The 17,863-nt window shown below is 56.6% G+C and overlaps 1 protein-coding gene and 1 long non-coding RNA gene across 3 annotated transcripts; one reads left to right on the forward strand and one right to left on the reverse strand.

Annotated features, from left to right (window-relative positions):
- Window positions 1-979: 979 nt before the first annotated feature.
- LOC123480365 (uncharacterized) lies at window positions 980-3,609 on the reverse strand. The gene is made up of 4 exons (XR_006656325.3): window positions 3,346-3,609; window positions 2,681-2,792; window positions 2,430-2,576; window positions 980-1,591 (listed from the first exon to the last, which is right to left on the reverse strand). It is a non-coding gene; the product is annotated as an uncharacterized lncRNA (long non-coding RNA).
- Window positions 3,610-9,909: 6,300 nt separating this feature from the next.
- On the forward strand, window positions 9,910-17,706 carry PTOV1 (PTOV1 extended AT-hook containing adaptor protein). 2 transcript variants are annotated; one of them, XM_053915602.2, is made up of 13 exons: window positions 9,910-10,462; window positions 12,883-13,020; window positions 13,135-13,217; window positions 13,288-13,345; window positions 13,429-13,536; window positions 14,625-14,780; window positions 15,189-15,275; window positions 15,371-15,444; window positions 15,522-15,579; window positions 15,843-15,947; window positions 16,945-17,142; window positions 17,243-17,311; window positions 17,506-17,706. In XM_053915602.2, the coding sequence occupies exons 1-12, from the start codon at window positions 10,292-10,294 to the stop codon at window positions 17,252-17,254; spliced, it is 1,248 nt and encodes a 415-aa protein (XP_053771577.1). In that variant the 5' UTR covers window positions 9,910-10,291; the 3' UTR covers window positions 17,255-17,311; window positions 17,506-17,706. The 2 variants fall into 2 exon arrangements, with proteins under 2 accessions (XP_053771577.1, XP_045056160.2); XM_045200225.3 differs by having other exon boundaries at window positions 9,911-10,462; window positions 17,578-17,706.
- Window positions 17,707-17,863: the final 157 nt, after the last annotated feature.

The following is a 17,863-nucleotide window of genomic DNA, read 5'->3' on the forward strand; positions in this document are numbered from 1 at the left end:
TTTTTCGTGGGTCCGAGTGACACAGCACAGCCGCAGAAGGCCTGGTGGCCCGGCGATCTGTCTCAGGGGAACTTGTCAATACGCCACCAGCCAAGGTGGCAGCATTCGGCGAGGACACAGAAGTCCCGGGATTGTGTCCATTGCCTGCAATTGCATTGTGCTGAGAAAGTCCGTGGAACACACTGTGAACGTCCTCGATGGGCTTCTGTACTTGAATCTCGGGCAGGTCGATGGTGACCTTGACCCAGTGTATTCCACAGAAGTTCTGTGGCCTGGCCATCACGTGGTGGCGTGGAAGGAGTCGGACCTGTTGAAACCCATCTACTGGGTTCATTTCACATGAGGCAAAAGCCACGCCTTGGTTCCCCTGAGAAGATAAGTCAAAGACTTAAGGTCAAGGTTATGACCCTTCTGAACACTTATTTTTCCACAAGGATGTTCACAAACAGCTACTTGAATGTATGATCGTGTTTGCCCAGTGCTGGCAAAAATGGGGAAACCATTGGCAAAGAATATGCCGACTCTGTTTTCTTTGCTGCAATTGGTTTCCTGAAACAGTAGACACAGCCCAGACCGTATTTACCCAAATTGTGGGGTTAAAGACCGAGTTCTCCCAAAGGCTCTCTGCGTCCAGACTCCATGACCATGAACCAGCAATGTCCAGTTTGCCTTTGTCGGTGGGTGGCGGCCGTGTGAGTGCAGACCGCAGGGCAGTCACTGAACTGGGGTGCCGTAGGGCGCAGTCTCCCCCGCAGGGCTCTGCTGGGAGACCTCAGCCCTACACTCTCCGGTAGTTGTCCCGAACCTCCGAGTCTGGAGTGGTGGCTTTCCGTTAGGAGACCAAGTCAAAGTAAACAGCGTTCCCAGGGTTCAAGGCTGAGTTCTCAAGTGACCATTCCGCCACACTACCCGGGGCCCGACGCTGATGTCTCTGGGCGGCGGGACACCATCAGCCTCCCAGCCTCAACCCAGAGGAGCGCAAGAAATTACACAAAGAGAAAATTTTAATAAGTAAATCTCTCTATTTTTCAATTTGTATTTTTTCAACTTGGAATTTGAGATATGAATTGCAGTACCAACTGTGTTTCTATTTTGTTCCGTGAATTCACCATAGTTCAGTAAAGATGCAGTTTGATTATATTTCTGGCCATCGACTTTTCTTATACCTGGCTAGTTCACTCATTTATGTGGCCCGCCTGGCTCCTGGAGGCATTTGAGTTTCCGATTCTCTGCGCCCACCCTAGAGTGGTTGAGTCAAGTCTGGGGGCGGGGGAGGCTTTGGTTGTCACACAAGTGAAGCACGGAGCGGGACACACTGGCGGAAGCTGGAGGGGACACGGGTGAGGTTTCCCGGGCAGTGTGCACAGCAGGGCCTCCTGAAAACTCAGATGGCTTCACGGGCCAGGCAGGTGATGGAAATGTGTGAAGCGGACGGGTGTAAGACAGTAGGGCGTGATGGGGACTGTGGCGAACCCGGAGAGTGCTTGCCCCACCCAAAGGTGTTCAAATTAAAGACAAAACACACTGTGAGGACCAAACAAAAGTCCGCTGGTGGGTCCGATGAGGCCGCCAGGCTGCCATTTTGCGACCTCTGGAAGAAGAAGAAGACATGAGGACGAGTACAGAACCCTGTGGAAAGCCCCGAGTGTGAGGGTTGGGCAGGGAGCCAGAAGACGGGGACCGGGCAAGTGTGTTCTGGAAGCCGGAGTGTTTTTGAGGAGAGAGTGGCTGACTGTGTCCCAAGCTGCCACAAGGGCAAGGAGCCAGCGCTGTTCCCACCAGGGTGGGGACTACCCTGCAGGGAATCACTGGTTGGGTCCAGGACAGACGGGTGGAAAAATCAATGTTTCCAGTTGCTGGTTCGGCTATTTCTGGCTAGTGAGGCCTTCTAGACCTCAGCACGCAGTTAGATGAACTGAAGAGCCTGTCACGCTCTGGTCATGGGTGCTTCTTCACAGGTGAGGCAGGAAAAGCCCAGGGCATCTGGGCTGCCCCAAGAGCGAGGAAAGATCTAGACACAGAACGCACCCCCCATCTGACAGTCCAGGTAAAGGGGCCGGGCAGCAGCACTTAACCTGCCCTTAGGACCAGCTGGCGCCAGCCCAGCGCGGCTTTGGGGAAGTTTTCCTCTGAGTGCCGGGTTGGAGCTGCGAAAGTGTAGCAAGTAGTGGAAACCTTGGAACAGCAGGGTCTAAACTCCAGCGCCAGCACTGACTAGCTCTGTGGCTTCGGGCAGGCGGGTCCCTGTGCATCTCTGAACCTCAATATCCCCCTATGTCGAGGAGGGACTTGCCCACAGGATTGGGCACCTGGCGGGCGCCACACAGACCTCCGCACCAGAGAGCTGCCGTTAGCTGCCACCGTTAGCCACCACCGTCCTCAGTGGCCCAGGACACTCTTAGGAGGCGGATATGGTGGGCAAAACTCACCGAAATCACCACGGCATCCCTGAAGGTTGTAGGAGGGTGAGTGAGTGGTTGAAGATGTGTCACTTTTGTCCAGTGGGCTTTTGGACCTTGCATCGGGAGCTGGAGCGCGACTGGGCAGTGCATGAGATTTCTCCCCAAGGAGCAGGTCTGGCAAAAGTGGCAGAATGTAAAATGAAAAAAAAATTAAGGCAAAAATGCTAAAACACCAACACATGAATAGTTGCGAACCTGTCTGGGATGAGAGGACATACCTGCTACCGCCTCTTTAAGGAAAAGTTCGGGGAAAAGTGACACCTAAATAGACAGGTTTGTCTCAAGGTCCACAAAACTCGCCAGCAGAGGTTTTCCCACCATCTCCTTTTACTTATTTTTAATTATTTATTTTTAGAGAGAGGAAGGGAGGGAGAAAGAGAGAGAGAAACATCAATGTGTGGTTGCCTCACACGCCCCCTACTGGGGACCTGGCCCACCACCCAGCCATGTGCCCAGACTGGGAATTGAACCATTACCCTTTGATTCACAGGCGGGCACTCAATCCACTGAGCCACACCAGCCAGGGCAGCCCACCATCTTTTAAAATTAATTTCAAAAATGTATTAGAGTTACACACACTTTTATAGTTTTGTACAGATGAGAAAGCCCCGAAGCGTGTAGAAGAAAAAGTGAAGGGCCCTTTTGCCTCCCCCTCCGCCTCCACCCACACCCCCAACTGCCCCCAACGCAAGCACGCACGCTGAGCAAACCACCTTCCCTCCCAGAGGTGGACACATAAGTTTGCCCTTTGAATTTACATGCCTGTGGTTGTAGACACATTTATCGCCTCTCTCTCTTTTTTTTAATTAATCAAATATATTTGTGGAAACGAATGTTAGTTTCTTAAATATTTGCACAGGTAGGGCCAGTGTAAATCCCTTACTCCTGGCCGTCCTCCTTTTCAATGGTTGCTGTCCACCGTCCATTAAATGAACACACTCCAGTTCCGCAGACCGTCCAGCGTGGATGAGCCCTCTATCGCTGTGTAACAGGCCCCACTGCTCAGTGGCTGAAAACAACCGGCGTTTGTCACTCACGGTTGCCCTGGGTCAGGAGCCAGGCACAGCCTCACTGGGTGCCTCTGGTTCAAGGTCTCTCTCAAGGTTACAGCTGAAGCTCCAGGCGGCGGGTGGGGGAAGGGCCCACTTCCAAGCTCACTCACCAGCTTGTGGGCAGGGTTCACTTCCTCCCACGTGGCTGGACACAGGGCCTCAGTGCTGGCCTCCCATCTCACCAGGTAGCCCCTGCAAAGGGCAGCTCACTTCTCTGGGTGAGCTGGCTTCTCTGGAAGGGAGACAGGGCAGCCAAGGTGGAAGCTCCAGGCTTTTCATCACCTAGTCTTGGAACTGTATTCTGTCCAGATCTGGCCCACACTGACTCCGAGCGGTTAAGGGTGTGACGCTGGGAGGTGGGTACCATGGGGCCATCGTGGAGATGGCTTGCACGCTGCGTGGGCATTCAGCCAGCTGTGCAGTTCGCCCCTGTTATTAAAAATGCTGCAGAGGGTATATGTAAAACCTTCTCCCTTGTGCATGAATCCCCATGTGATGCATTCCTAGCCGCCAATTTTCAGGATTGAGGAGTACACCAGTTTTATTGTTTATTTGACTTTGAAAAGGGAATTTATTTTTTGCATATTTACAGCCTTCATATGGTTCACACTGTAAGAGTTTCCAAAAGCAACCCAACACACAGTCCCAGCTCCCTCTGCAAACTACCAATTTATTTAATTTTTAAAAAAGATTTTATTTATTTATTTATTTTTAGAGAGAAGGAAAGGGAGAGAGAAAGAGAAGGAGAGAAACACAAATGTGCGGTTGCCTCTCATGTGCGTCCCCACTGGGGACCTGGCTCACAACCCAGGCATGTGCCCTGACTGGGAATCGAACCAGTGACCCTTTGGTTCCCAGGCCAGCACTCAATCCATGGAGCCAGTGCCCAAGAATGATACTTTTAAAATTAAGTGATACAGGCTGGCTTCAACTCCTAACGACCAGTCTGAACCATTCTAGTATGTGCGGCTGAAGACAACGAGGCTATCGTTGCTGGCAACCTTGAGTAGGGTGGAGGCAGTTGAACCAATCTCTAGGAGGTCATCAGGGAACCTGACAGAGTAACAGGAAACAGCAGCAGGAGCCCGGTGGCTGGGAGGTCATATTTGCAGTCCATTTGTTTGGGAAATATTGATTGGATGCCTGATAGGGACAGTGTAAAGGTGGGCGTGGTTCCGGCCCTCAGGGGAGGAGGAAGTGGCCAGATAGCTCACCTCACAGAGGCAGCAGCTCTTCTGTCAGCTCCGGGTAATGGGCAGACCTTGAAGGGGCCTTGTGAGAATTAAATGACACATGCTTAAGTAGTACACGCTATACATTCTTTTATTTATTTTTAAAGATTTAATTTATTTATTTATTAAGAGAAGGAAGGGAAACATCAACGTGTGGTTGCCTTTTGTGCGCCCGCTACTGGAGATCTGACCTGGCCTGCAACCCAGGCATGTGCCCTGACTAGGAATCGAACCCAACCCTTCGATTCGCAGGCCGACACTCAATCCGCTGAGCCACAGCAGCCAGGACTACAGGTCATTCTTTGATAGGTCTAACTAGAAGGGAGGGCGCACCAGGTGGAGGGCACAGTGCAGGCAAGGCCTGGAGCTACAGACGAGTGGGCACACTGCGGTTGTAGACAGACTGAAGCGGCCCGAGTGTGTGTGTGGTCCCATCATTATGTTAACAAGTCCGAGTATCTCAACGGCTTCACACAGGATTGTCTCCCTTCGTCCCCGACGTGACAGTCTGAGGTGCCCGGCTGGCTCTCCTCCAGCGGCGACGGAGGGGTCTCGTGCTTGCATCCCGTAACCAGCCCCTCCATTTGGGGGTCCTCGGTCCCCACCGCCGGCTCGCAGCTGCCTGGGACCGGAAGTGACGCTTGTGACGTAGGACGCGCATGCGCGTGCTCCCTTAGGGAGAAGTCCAGCGTCCCGAACTCTTTCGGGGAAAGTGGGGATGAGTGGTTTCCTGGGGCGTGAACGCATCCCGGGCCCTCTGTCAAGGCGTGGAGTAGATTAGACCCCGGGAGCCCTGTGCTGGGCTCTTGGGATAGAGCTGTGACAAAGCTAGACGTGGCCCTTGCTTCCAGTTTAATATGGGAGACACATAACTCCGAATTATAACGAGAAAAGTGGAAAAAAGGCTATATAGCACTTGAAGAGCATGCATCAGACCGATTTTTGTTTGTAGATATTATTTTGTCATTGCAAAAAACGAAACGCAAGACAGACCGCCACATTCCCATTTAGTCCGTGTTGTCATCACGTCCTTGTCCAGGCCACTTGTACATCCAACCCATAGGTACTCCCGGTTTGCTCTTTCAGGGAAGTCGGTGAGGCCAGTAGTTGATTGGCTACTCGGGATTGTTTGAGGATGTACGTCCGTATCAGGATAGGCTGGGTTACGTTCCAATAACAACCCCCACGTTGCAGTGGCTTGGAATAGCAAAGGAGGGCTTTCCCACTCGTGCTGGGGGGAGATCTCACTCACGCTGAAAGATCTCGAATATTGCCAAGCAGCCCGGGAAATGCTCCAGACAGAATTCACCTGTCACTTTTGCTCAGATGCCACTGGCCAGAATGAATCACCTGACCCTACTCAGCGATAATGGCACCAGGAAGTGGAATCCTTCCCGTTGCTGGGCACGTGGGGAGTTAGAACTATGTGGCGGGTAGTGCTAGTGACTATCTAAACACTTGAAGTGTTTTTATTTTCACTAAGAACATCAAGACCTTTTCCCAGTTATCATACAACATATTCTTGTATAAACTGTACCCACAAATCACAACGAATCATCTAGCATTTCCAGTTTGTTTTTTTTAAGTGACCTGAGAACTTAAAGACACTTAGGCAGCAAACCAAAGACTGGGTCTTCCTAGGTTTTTATGAACTTTTCTGCTCAATCATTTGCAGGTGCTTTGCTTCCAGCTAATTTGGCAGCATTTTTTAAAACAGATTTTTAAATTTATTTTTAGAGAAGGGAGGGAGAAAGAGAGGAAGAGAAACATCAATGTGTGGGTTGCTCTCGCATGCCCCCCCACTGAGGACCTGGTAACCCAGGTACTTGCCCTGACTGGGAATCGAACCGGCCACCCTTTGGTTTGCAGGCTGGTACTCAACCACTGAGCAACACCGGCCAGGGTGGCAGCATTTTTTTTTTTAAAGCAACTCCACTTTATTCTTTCCAATGCAGGCCACCTGCTTTGCATATAAACAATTCTCTACGTTAATATTTCATTAGTTTGACAGGACTAAGTTATTAACTTAGGAATAACTGGCACACCAGGTTTGGTAACAGACAGCTACTTCTGAGGATGTGTGCAGCCTAACAGATGGGAGCAGAACTGCGTCGTCATAATAGGCTGCCAGCCTGGACAGCAGGTTTTGAAGAGGACATGAATGGTGTCTTTCCCGAGGGCACAGTGAGGCCCTGGCGGGTGTGGTTCAGTGGATTGAGCTCCGGCCTGTGAACGGACTGGCACACTTGGTAAGCAGGATGGCCTCAGAGAGCTGTACTGTAGCATTCCTAATAGAATTTCAGCCTACAAGTTCATTTCACATTCTGACATGTTTTCATTTTGCTCATGCTGGAGCATACCCTGGTCCACCTTTCTCTATGCTTAGGAAGTCCTGGGAATACTCACACCTGTGTCCTGAAGGGATCTGAAGGATGAAAAGGCATTGACTAGGTGGAGAACAGGAAGGTGATCAGTCTGGAGACGGCCACAGGGGCTGCATGATTCTGGGCCTTCGAGGCCACGGTGAGGTATTTAAATCTAAGGGCACTGGGAAGACATTGGATCGTTTCGATTAGTGGAACGAGAGGCAAGGTGGCAAGAGTTAGAGACTATTTTCCTGGCAAGAGAGCTTGATGGCTTGGACCAAAGAGAATGACGGGAAATGAGTATTTCTGGAGCCAAGGAGGCCTCTGTCCCTGTGGTTCTTTCTCCTTCCTGCAGCCAGCAGCCGGGTGTCCTGACAGGGGTAATTATCAGGGCTCTGGAGGTACCTGTGGACTTCTAACCTGAAGCTGGGGTTCAGAGAGCACCGACGTCCTATTTGGCCACTATCTAGGTCACACTTGGGGCTCAGGGCTGGACTCCAGTCAGCCCTGGGAAGTCGTTGGGCAGGTGGCTTAATTGACGGAGCAAACAGATGGGAAATATGACCTGGAGAAGGACTTCTTGAATTTTACTGGCCACTCCTCTCCCTCAAGGCCTGACCTTTAAAGGGATGGAGTGTCCCAGTCTCCACCCACACCCACGTTCTCTGTAATTTCATTCTTTCTCGTTCACTGCAACACTGAGGACTCCCGAAGTTTTCTCTCCAGACTCTTCTAGCTACGTTGCTTCATCAACATCTCGAGCGCAAGTAGGGCTTACTGCCTCCCAGCCTCCCCAACCTGTTCCTCCTCTGGTCAGCTCCCTTTCACTAAATGCACCTGTGAACAGGCAAGAACCTTGGCATCATCCTTCACCCCCTTCTTTCTCTCATTTCTACATAAGTCCTTTGGGCTCCAGCTTAAAAATACGTTGTGAAAATGACCGTGTGCCCTGCTGCGGCCACCCCGCTTCTGGCCCCTCCCATAAGGCCTCTCCTCTGCATTATTGCCACCGTCTGGTTTCTGCCTTCCTGCTTCCTTTTGTTCTCTACAATCTTATTTTCAACACAGCAGCCAGAGGGGGCCCTAATAAAAGTCTGAAATGTTGCCAGTTATTTTTCAACAGGCAACACTTACCGTATTTTTAGGACCATAAGACTCACCTAGGTTTTAGAGAAGGAAAATAGGAAAAAAAAAAATTGAGGCAAAAAAGGTGGTAAAATATTTAATGACATAAATAACATAATATTTCACCAAGTGAATGTAAGCCGCATTTGGACTATAAGACGCACCCCGATTTCCCTCCCAAATTTCGGGGGGAAGTGCGTCTTATAGTCTGAAAAATACGGTACATATGGTTAAAATTCCAAATAGTTTAAAATAGTACACCGCGTCTCCTTTCCACTGCTCCCCACCCCTTGCTACTCCCTTCCCCACCCCCAGTCTGCTGTCTTCTCTCCTCAGAGGTGACTGTGGATTCCAGATCCTTCTGTATATTCGTACAGATGTTGTATGACTCTGTGCTTTCTGTGACTGCTTTGTTACAGAAAAAAAAAAAAGAGACTGCCACTCCCTTGCTGAAACCCCAGCTAAATGAGACTAAAATCCAAATTCCATCCAAGGCTACAGGGACCCTGTTTGTGGCACTTAGTCCCTCTCAGCTCCACTGCTCTCTTCCACCCTCACTCCTCTCCTGCCTCACAGGCCTGCCTTGTTTTTCTTCCCTTCTCAGGGTTTCTGCCCTTGCTGTTCCCTCATCTCAGCACACTGTTCCAGTCGATGTGGAATTGCAGGCTCCTCAAAGGTCACTTTCCTCAGTTCTCACGGTTACCATCCCACCACTCTGTGCATTGGCTCTATTCACCCCTTTATCACCAGCTGCGATGCTAGGTGTTCCCCAATGGGCCATGGGCTCTGTGAAGGACTTGGTCTGTCATCACTGCCCAGCACAGAACTGGAAATGGTGCTACTCATAATGATTGAAAGAAAAAAGCAAACATTTAAGTCGTCACTGTGCCACGTACTAATCCCAATACTTTATGACTCATTTGACCCTCAATAACCGCTTTGGGGTTAGCTTTTAGCCACATTTAAGACACACGGAATTTAAGCCCTGTCTGGTGTGGGTCAGTGGATTGAGCATTGAGCAACGGCCTGGGATCCAAAAAGTCGCTGGTTTGGTTCCCAGTCAGGGCACATGTCTGGGTTGTAGGCCAGGTCTCCAGTCAGAACGTGCCAGAGGCAACCACACATTGATGTTTCTTTTCCTCTCTCCTTCCCTGCTCTTTTAAAAAAGTAAAAGAAACAGGGAATTTAAGCAAGAAGTCTTACACAACTACTAGTAAGTGACTATGCAGTCACTTAATTGAGTAAAATGAGGGAATCAATGAATGGCCCGGAGATACGGGAGCTAGAGAAGGAGGTGGGCGGAGCCTGAGGCGCCCGACCAATGGGTACGCAGCTGTGAATTTCGGCGTCTCCTGAGGCCGCTGGCCCGGCCCCGCCCGCGCGGGGGCCGCTGGAAGTTGTGGTCCCGTGCCGACCTAGCCACGTCACGGCCTTCCAACCATAAGTCTGGTGCTTGGTACGATCTGTATCCCCAAACCCCTAGGTAGATTCCCTCGCCCCCAGGTCCATTATTCCATCCTCCCTAATTCCCTGAGAGCCCTCGTAGTCCCCCGGTTCCCGTGTCCGGGACTCCCCTGAGTAAAATCTTCCGGATCCCGCCCCCCACCCTGCAGCCAACTTGGTACCGTCTTCTACTTCATCTACTCCCCCCACCCCTTCGCCTTTTGATTTATGGCTTTCCTCGCTAGGGTCCCCTGAAGTCGTTTCCCGCACGTCCGCTCAGTTCCTCCCGCCCTGGCTCGAGCGGCCCGAAGGAACTTCCAATTGCCGTAATCCCCGCCCCACACACCCTCTCCGTTCCCCGAGCTCCGCAGCCGTATTTGGTACGCCCCGGCCACGCCCCCTCGCGGACGCTCTTGGTTGGCGCCGCGCTCCCCTGCTCGTCGCAGTGGTTCGGCCGTGGCGACCCTCTCCGGCGGCGCGTCCCCCGTGCTTGGTACAGCCCAACCCGTCTCCCCCCTGAGCCGCGGGCCCGCGCCCCTCAGTCGGCGGAGCCCTCAGTCCTTCGCGCGGCTCGTATTACTCCCCCTCAGTCTGCTCAGCCCGCGCCTGCCATGGTCCGTCCGCGCCGCGCTCCGCATCGCTCCGGCGCTGGGGGCCCCCTTGGGGGTCGCGGCCGCCCCCCGCGGCCCTTGACGGTGCGCGCCGTCCGCTCGCGCTCCTGGCCGGCCAGTCCTCGCGGCCCAGAGCCTCCGCGGATCCGGGCCCGCTCGGCCCCTCCCATGGTGAGCCCCCCGCCATTTTTCCAGAGCCTTCCACAGCCCCGCCCCCGTGCTCCCGTCTTTGTCCGCGGCCCCCTCCTCTGGGGTCTCCCGGGTGGCCACGAAGGGTGGTCCGGCCTTGGGCTGGGTTCCCCCGTGGAGCCCCTCGGTGGTACGCGCTGGGCTCTCCCCTTTGTTAGGCGCTAGGGCCGGGGTGGCGGGGGTGGGGTACGGGGGTGACGAAGGCTCAAATTACTGCTGACTCCGCGTCCGGATTTAAACGCGGGGTGGGGGGCTGGCTGGTCCACTCCAAACGTTGGCCGGCGCGCGCGCTCGTTTTTCCAATTGGAAAGTTCGTCTCTCTCCGGGTAGGAGATCTGGAAATGAAGGCGGGGTCTGGGGGGCGGCGGCGATAGGGACCGCGTCTTGCCCTCGCGCGCCCAGGTGTTGCACCCGGGGGCGTTCAGCACGGCGCCTGTAGGGTGTGCGCCCAGGATTTGCTGGCGTGCCCAGGTGTGGGATGCCCTCACCCATAGTAACAAGTCCAGACCTTAAACATAAACATCTAACTTTGCCGGTACATGGAACTACACACTCTTTCCCCGGCCTTAAAACATGCACATACTTTTCAAAATCTTAATAAAGCTTATTTGGAGCGGTGAAGCTGCACGTCCGGACGTTTCCTGCACAGCTGAACTATGCACGCGCTTGCCCAGATGTGCGTTTTACCCTAGGCTAGCGCTCCAGCTCGCTCTTGACTACCTTGGCCCGCGTTGTCCATGGCGCGGAGACTTAAGCAGGCTTCCTCCTATCTTACACACCCAGAGTCTGAACATCTCCCCAAACTTTCCCTTTTCCTCCATTGCCCTCCCCTCTTTCATCAGCATTCGCATCTGCTAAGGCACTTCCTGGACCCTTAAACCTCCCTCGTGGTTAAGGCTTTCGCCCATCCAAGGACTAGATGGGCTTTTTCGTGTAGTAAACGACGAATCAGAAGGCGGAGGCGGCACCGCACCGCTCAGTCGTGTGAACACCTGCCCAGAGGGGACGTTTCCTTTAGGTTGCATTTGGCCTGTGCATCCTGCTGTCACAGATGTCCCTGGTCTTCGGCACCCGTCCCTGGTCTTCACAGTCCAGACTGAAACCCCTTTCCAGTCCTGTGAGGTCAGCCCGCCCTTCTGGAGAAGGAGACTTTGACACGTGTCCCTAGAGCTTGCAGCGACTGCCTGAGTCCTCAGGGGCTTTCACCTGGGCCCTCCAGCTGTGGGGCGCGCACCACACCGCACCCCGCACTCAGGCTTTCTCCCTCGTCTCCCGCAGTCTCCCCCAGTTTCCCAGACCCCAGGACCACCTGCCCAGAGGGAGAGCGTGCTTGCTCAGGGCTTTTTGTTTTTGTAAGCCCCCCTCCAAAATAAAACTTTTCCTGCCTGTCAGTATGCTGGGGCAGGAGGCCATCTGTGTGCTTCATAGGAAATTTTAAAGTGCCCTTTAGTAATAAGATGGAAGGAACAGCCATGAAGACTTTTCTTCCTGCCTGGAGGCACTTACGGGTGAGGTTTTCCTGGGGTTCCTGCTGCCAGGCTGTTCCGCAGCCTTCACATGTTTGCTGGAGATGTTTTTGGTTTTGAAAAAAGATGGCTGGGAGAGCATGCTCTGAGGAGAATGTGTAGCTTTCCTTGGCTGTACTGCTGGAACATTCTGGTATTCTGCAGACACTCTTGAGACGCTGTGCTTGAGGCCCCTTCAGGTGTTTGTCACACTGCCGCCTCCGCACGGGTCCCCACCTCCCTGGATGCTGCTTCTGTTACTGTGTGTGCTTCTGTCTCCGCCTCCCGGGGGTCAGCCTGACATGGCTGCGAGCCGGGGTGTGTGAGGGGGGAGCAAGGGCCGGTAGCCACGGGGGAGGCTGGCAGGAGCAGGAGGGAAAGTCTGGACTTCTTTTGACAGTTGTGAGGAGCTTGGAAGGGCTTCGAGTGTGGGGGACGGGTCAAGCCAGTGTGCCAGGTACACAGACCGACCTGGCTCAGGCTGGCTTGTGCATTGTGGGGGCTTAGAGGACACCCCTGGACCCCAGAGAGCTAGCTTCTGAGTTGAGTCTCAGTAGAGGGACCAAGACTTGATCAGTCCGAGAGGGTGAGTGGGTGGCACCTCCTGAGTGGGGTGGGGTTCTGGGCCCAGAGCTCAGCTGCCGCAAAGGGGCTGGTGGCTTTTATGGAGCTTGCATGGGCCAGTGTTGAGGGGACAAGGGGGCTCTGGGGGGAAGGAAACAGATCAAGGCCCCATCAAGGCAGGGTCTTGACTCCTGGGGGAAAGGGGTTTGGATGTTGGATGTTTATGAGTGGGAAGTTTGGGTCTGAATATTGGAACGTCCCCTCTGTGGTATGTGGGAGACGGCCTGCCCGTGTGGATGCCCCAGCCTCAGTTTCCACACTCCTCTTCTTCAGCAAGGTGCTCGCGTCTTCGGGGCCCTGGGCCCCATCGGGCCATCCTCACCTGGGCTCACCCTCGGGGGCCTGGCGGTGGGTGAGCACCGGCTCAGCAACAAGCTGCTGGCCTGGAGCGGTGTCCTGGAGTGGCAGGAGGTGAGCGGCCTGCATCAGGGCTGGAGGTGCCCCCGTGGGTCCTGTCTGCCCCTGCAGGTGGGGGGCAGGCCTGGGCACCTGGGCTGTGTCACGAGACGCTCGCTCCCACCACAGAAGCGCAGACCCTACTCTGACTCCAGCGCGAAGCTGAAGCGCACTCTGCCCTGCCAGGCCTACGTGAACCAGGGCGAGAACCTGTGAGTGTCCCAGGGGCGGGCAGGCGGGCGGCTGGGGGGCTGGGGCCCCCCTGACCCTCTCCTCTCACAGGGAGACCGACCAGTGGCCGCAGAAGCTGATCATGCAGCTGATCCCACAGCAGCTGCTGGTGAGGCCCGCCCCACACCCCCAGCTTGCCCCCCCAGCACCCTGCCCCCAGCGGTGACCCAGCTGTCCCCTTGTTGCCCCCAGACCACCCTGGGCCCTCTGTTCCGCAACTCCCAGCTGGCGCAGTTCCACTTCACCAACAGAGACTGCGACTCCCTCAAGGGGCTCTGCCGCGTCATGGGCAACGGCTTCGTGAGTGGGCACAGGGCGGGGCGGCAGAGGGCAGGTGCCCTGTGGGCACTCTAATGGCAGAGCTGCAGGAGGCAGCTCTGCTGGGACAGTCCAGGGCTGGGCCCAGGTGAGCTGCCCTGGGGGCTAGGGACGCCCCCCCCCATCCCGTGGTGGGCCGGCCTGTCAGTAAGTAGGTCTCAGAGGTTCCCCTTGGTGGAGCAGAGTGAAGGGATCCACCTGCCTCAGGCTCCCAGGTCAGCCAAGCTGACTGGGGGACACTGAACTAGCCTCCTGGGGTCCAGCAGGTAGCAGGGGCATGGCGGGGGACGGAGGGAGCCAGGGGGAAGGACTGGTCTGTGCTGGGCTCACTGTCAGCCTCCGAGTAGGGCTGACGGGTGTGGGGGGGGGGGGAAAGGGGGGCGCTGTGGGAGGTCTGTGTCACGTGGTCTGAGTAAACAGTAAGTGCTTGCAAACAGGAGCTACTGAGGTGTCAGGTTGGGATCCAGACACAGGAAGTCAGGAAGTGAAATTTGACCTGGTCCCTACAGCCCCTGCCTCTGGGCCTGGGTTTCAGCAGCGCCCTCCCCCAGGGGTCTGGTTGTGGGAGGAGGCCAGGTGCTAGGGAGGGGTGGGCATGATGTGGGAGGAAGTCCTCTGCCCAGGAAGTCCAGTGGACTCCGCTCTGGGGTCCCCTCCAGTCCCTCTTCCTCTCTGGAACAGGCCACCCCTTCTAGGGGTACTGTGGATGCCAGGACTCCTGAGGTCCAGGGGGCTCTCCCCTCCCTCCGTGCCTGGGCAGGAGGAGGCTGAGCGGGAGGGCGCTCGCTAGCAGCCACCCTGCACAGGCAGCTCTATGGAGATAGTCCTTGGGGTCCTCATGCCCACATGTGGCTTCCAGGCCCCAGCCCTGACCTCAGATTCATGGGTGGGGGTGCTGAGGGGCACCTTTGCTCGCTCACAGTGTTTTGGCCATGTACCTTGTTTTGGGGCCATGGGGTCCGCTTTGAGGACTCCTGTCCCATGGCGACAGGGACAGGCTTGGGTGATGAGGGAAAGGCGCTCGGCCCCTTGGCAGCACACCGAGGCCTCTGACTTCCGGCCTTCCCCAGGCGGGCTGCATGCTCTTTCCCCACATCTCCCCCTGCGAGGTGCGCGTGCTCATGCTGCTGTACTCGTCCAAGAAGAAGATCTTCATGGGCCTCATCCCCTACGACCAGAGCGGCTTTGTCAACGCCATCCGGCAGGTCATCACCACCCGCAAGCAGGTGTGCCCTGGGCCTAGGTGCTGGACATGCACTGAGGCCTTGCAGGGTGGGAGTGGGGAGGTGGGTGGGCAGAGGTCATGCTCGTCATGGGGAAGGTGGTGCAAGGCAGACCCTGTGGGCTTTGCACCCTAGGCTGAGGGGTTGGTACTCATCCGAGGGCAGCTGGGAGCCATGGGTGTCTGTGAGCAGGCGAGGGGCAGGGCTGGCCGTGAGGAGCTCTGGGGCAGAGAAGCCCAGGCCGACTGCAGGCTAGGAAGCCAGGAGGAGGGCTGGGGCTGTCCATGGGTCTGTGGGGGCAGGCGGTGGGCAGGCTGGGGACCCACAGCCTGGGGTGGGGAGGGAGGCTTGGGTGGGGCCCGAGACACCAGCCCACACCACCACCACCACCCACCCGGCCTCCTTCTGCAGGCAGTGGGGCCTGGCGGTGTCTCGGGCCCAGTCCAGATCGTCAACAACAAGTTCCTGGCGTGGAGTGGGGTCATGGAGTGGCAGGAGGTGAGCCCTGGCGGGCCGTCACATCAGGAGCAGCAGGCCCTGGCTGACTTGGCTCCACCCACTCCTGATGTCTCCCCTCTCCCTTCCCCCAAAAGCCCAGGCCTGAGCCCAACAGTCGGGCCAAGAGATGGCTGCCATCACACGTCTACGTGAACCAGGGGGAGATCCTGTGAGTGTGGGGCTGGGGGGTGGAGGTGGTGTCTCAGTGAGAGCCGGCCCCTGACCCTTGTCCCTTCGCACCCGCAGGAGGACCGAGCAGTGGCCGAGGAAGCTGTACATGCAGCTCATTCCACAGCAGCTGCTGGTGAGTGGAGGGCGGCGGGGGCTGCACACCCTGAAGAGCCAGCTGCAGGAGAGCCTGCTGGGTGGAGGGACAGCACCTGAAAGGCTGTGTGGCTGGCGGCTGAGAGGCCTGGCTTTGAGGGGTCACAGGACCCATCCGAGGTGAGGCCGGCACTCAGCCGCAGAGCTGGCCACCGTGTAGGCAGGGACGAGGGACTGGGCAGCTTGGCGGTGAGTCCTCTGGGCTCCTGGGCTCACGGACCTGCCCGCTCGGCATCCCCACAGACCACCCTGGTGCCACTGTTCCGGAACTCCCGCCTGGTGCAGTTCCACTTCACCAAGGACCTGGAGACGCTGAAGAGCCTGTGCAGGATCATGGACAACGGCTTTGTGAGTGGGCCGGGGCCAGGGCGGAAGGAGAGCCCCCACGGGATGGAAGTAGGCGGATCCCCCGGGTGTTTAAGCAAAAGTGAGGTGAGCCCAGGGATGCTCTCGTCCCCTGAATGGGCTGGGGAGCGCCAGCAGCCCACGGTGACGGTGCATTCGCTGTGCACCCACACCCGCCCTGGCTCCTGGGCCACAGGGCGCCCCCAGGGTCCTGTGCCATCCTGGCCCCGCTTTACAGATCGGGAAACTGATGCTCAAAGGCAGTGCCAACAAGTGCCAGGCAGGGACATAGGCCTGGCCTGTCCAGCCCTGCCTGAGCTCCCATGTCCTTCCTTGCCACCTTTCTCCTGCTCTCCCAGAGGACAGGGCACCCTTGCACTGTAGGTTTTCCTGGGAAACCCCAGGGCTCCTGAAGGCCCCTCGCCCGCGGGGAGGTGTGTCCACGCCCAGCTCCGAGTGCTGGGCGGGCGGCAGTCTGTCCGATGGCTCTCCGCAGACTGTGGCCGTCGCTGTCCCCTTCTCCCGGGTCTCTTATGGAGGGTTAACACTTGCCTCACCTGTTTTTTTTTTTAAATCTGCTGAAGTGATCTCAGCTGTGCCGTCGTGTATGTGAGGGGCCTGTTGTCTATTTCTACTGTGGTCCAGCGTTTAAAAAGCACAGGGCTGCCGGCCGGCCCCGGGTCAGCCCTTCCTGTCGGCACCAGAATACCGACTGTGGGCTCAGGTGTGGCAAGGGGCACGTGCCCTGGGCTCTTCCAAAACCTGTGGAGCCCTGCCCAGGCGTGCCGTGCACTTGCCCCTCTGGCATCTCTGGGCCTCTGTGTCGGTGTGCCCACGTGGGAGTGGTAACGGGGCAGTGAGGACAGCAGTTGGGGTGCGCCTGGCTCGTGCAGGCAGCAGCGCCAGCTCTGAGGGACGCTGGCCTGTGTGGTTTGAGTCCAGCTCGGCGGGAGAAACCTGTGCCCAGGGCTGCCCTTGACACCAGGCCTGTGCCCGCCAGGCCGGCTGCGTGCACTTCTCCTACAAGGCCTCGTGCGAGGTGCGTGTGCTCATGCTGCTGTACTCCTCGGAGAAGAAGATCTTTATCGGCCTCATCCCACATGACCAGAGCAACTTTGTCAATGGCATCCGGCGCGTCATCGCCAACCAGCAGCAGGTCCTGCAGCGGAACCTGGAGCAGGAGCAGCAGCAGCGAGGGGTGAGGCGGGAGAGGGCCCCAGATTCCTGCTCGCCTTGGCCCTTCCTTCGCTCTTCCCCTTCTCTCTGCTGACTTGCCTCCCTGGCTTCTTCCCCCACAGATGGGGGGGTAGTGGCCACCCCAGTCTGGGTCCCTCCAGGAGTCACAGACGAGGCCCCTGCTGAGACCGGTGAGCAGCAGCCAGGCAGAGTGTGGGCTGGACTTGACATGCGGGGGGCGGGGGGGGGGGGGGGGTTGGGAAGTAGCGTGACCTGGCTTTGTCAAGATGAGAGTGGGTGGGAGGCGTGGCCACCCCCCCAGGCCTCCTGGCGGTCTCCAGGTTGGACAGGGAGAGGCCCTTCCCTTGTCCCCCATTCCCTGCAGGTCCGAGTGGCCAAGTAAGGGGGCCCGGGGGCTCCCCCCCAGTTCAGGCCCACCCCCGTTCCCTTGCTCCAGGTCAGATGCTTCTGAGCAGGGGCCCCTGGAGGTCACAACTGCCCGGCAAGATGGAGGACAGTGTCCAGAGATGTCTTCAAGGACAGTTCCCACCCATGTATGTTTCCCCAATAAAGTCTTTTAAAAGCCCACGGCCCCCCCCCCCCCCTTACATCGCCTGTGGCCAGAGCCTTCAGAGCCTGCTTCTCGCCCTTGGCTGGAGAGAACTTCAGTCCCCAGTGGGGTCTGTGCTTCCGGCCCTCCAGGAAGCGGCCTGCCCGCGGCTGGGTGGCCCACCCTTCTCCCA

The sequence above is a fragment of the Desmodus rotundus genome, chromosome 12, assembly GCF_022682495.2.
Source record: "Desmodus rotundus isolate HL8 chromosome 12, HLdesRot8A.1, whole genome shotgun sequence".
NCBI classification, from domain to species: domain Eukaryota; kingdom Metazoa; phylum Chordata; class Mammalia; order Chiroptera; family Phyllostomidae; genus Desmodus; species Desmodus rotundus.

Bases quoted from the DNA above. Each gene is read 5' to 3' on its own strand.
- PTOV1 (XM_053915602.2), top strand. From the start codon at position 10,292: ATGGTCCGTCCGCGCCGCGCTCCGCATCGCTCCGGCGCTGGGGGCCCC. The intron at 13,346-13,428 runs GTGAGGCCCGCC...TGTTGCCCCCAG, and splicing joins TGATCCCACAGCAGCTGCTG to ACCACCCTGGGCCCTCTGTT. The intron at 15,276-15,370 runs GTGAGCCCTGGC...TTCCCCCAAAAG, and splicing joins GGGTCATGGAGTGGCAGGAG to CCCAGGCCTGAGCCCAACAG.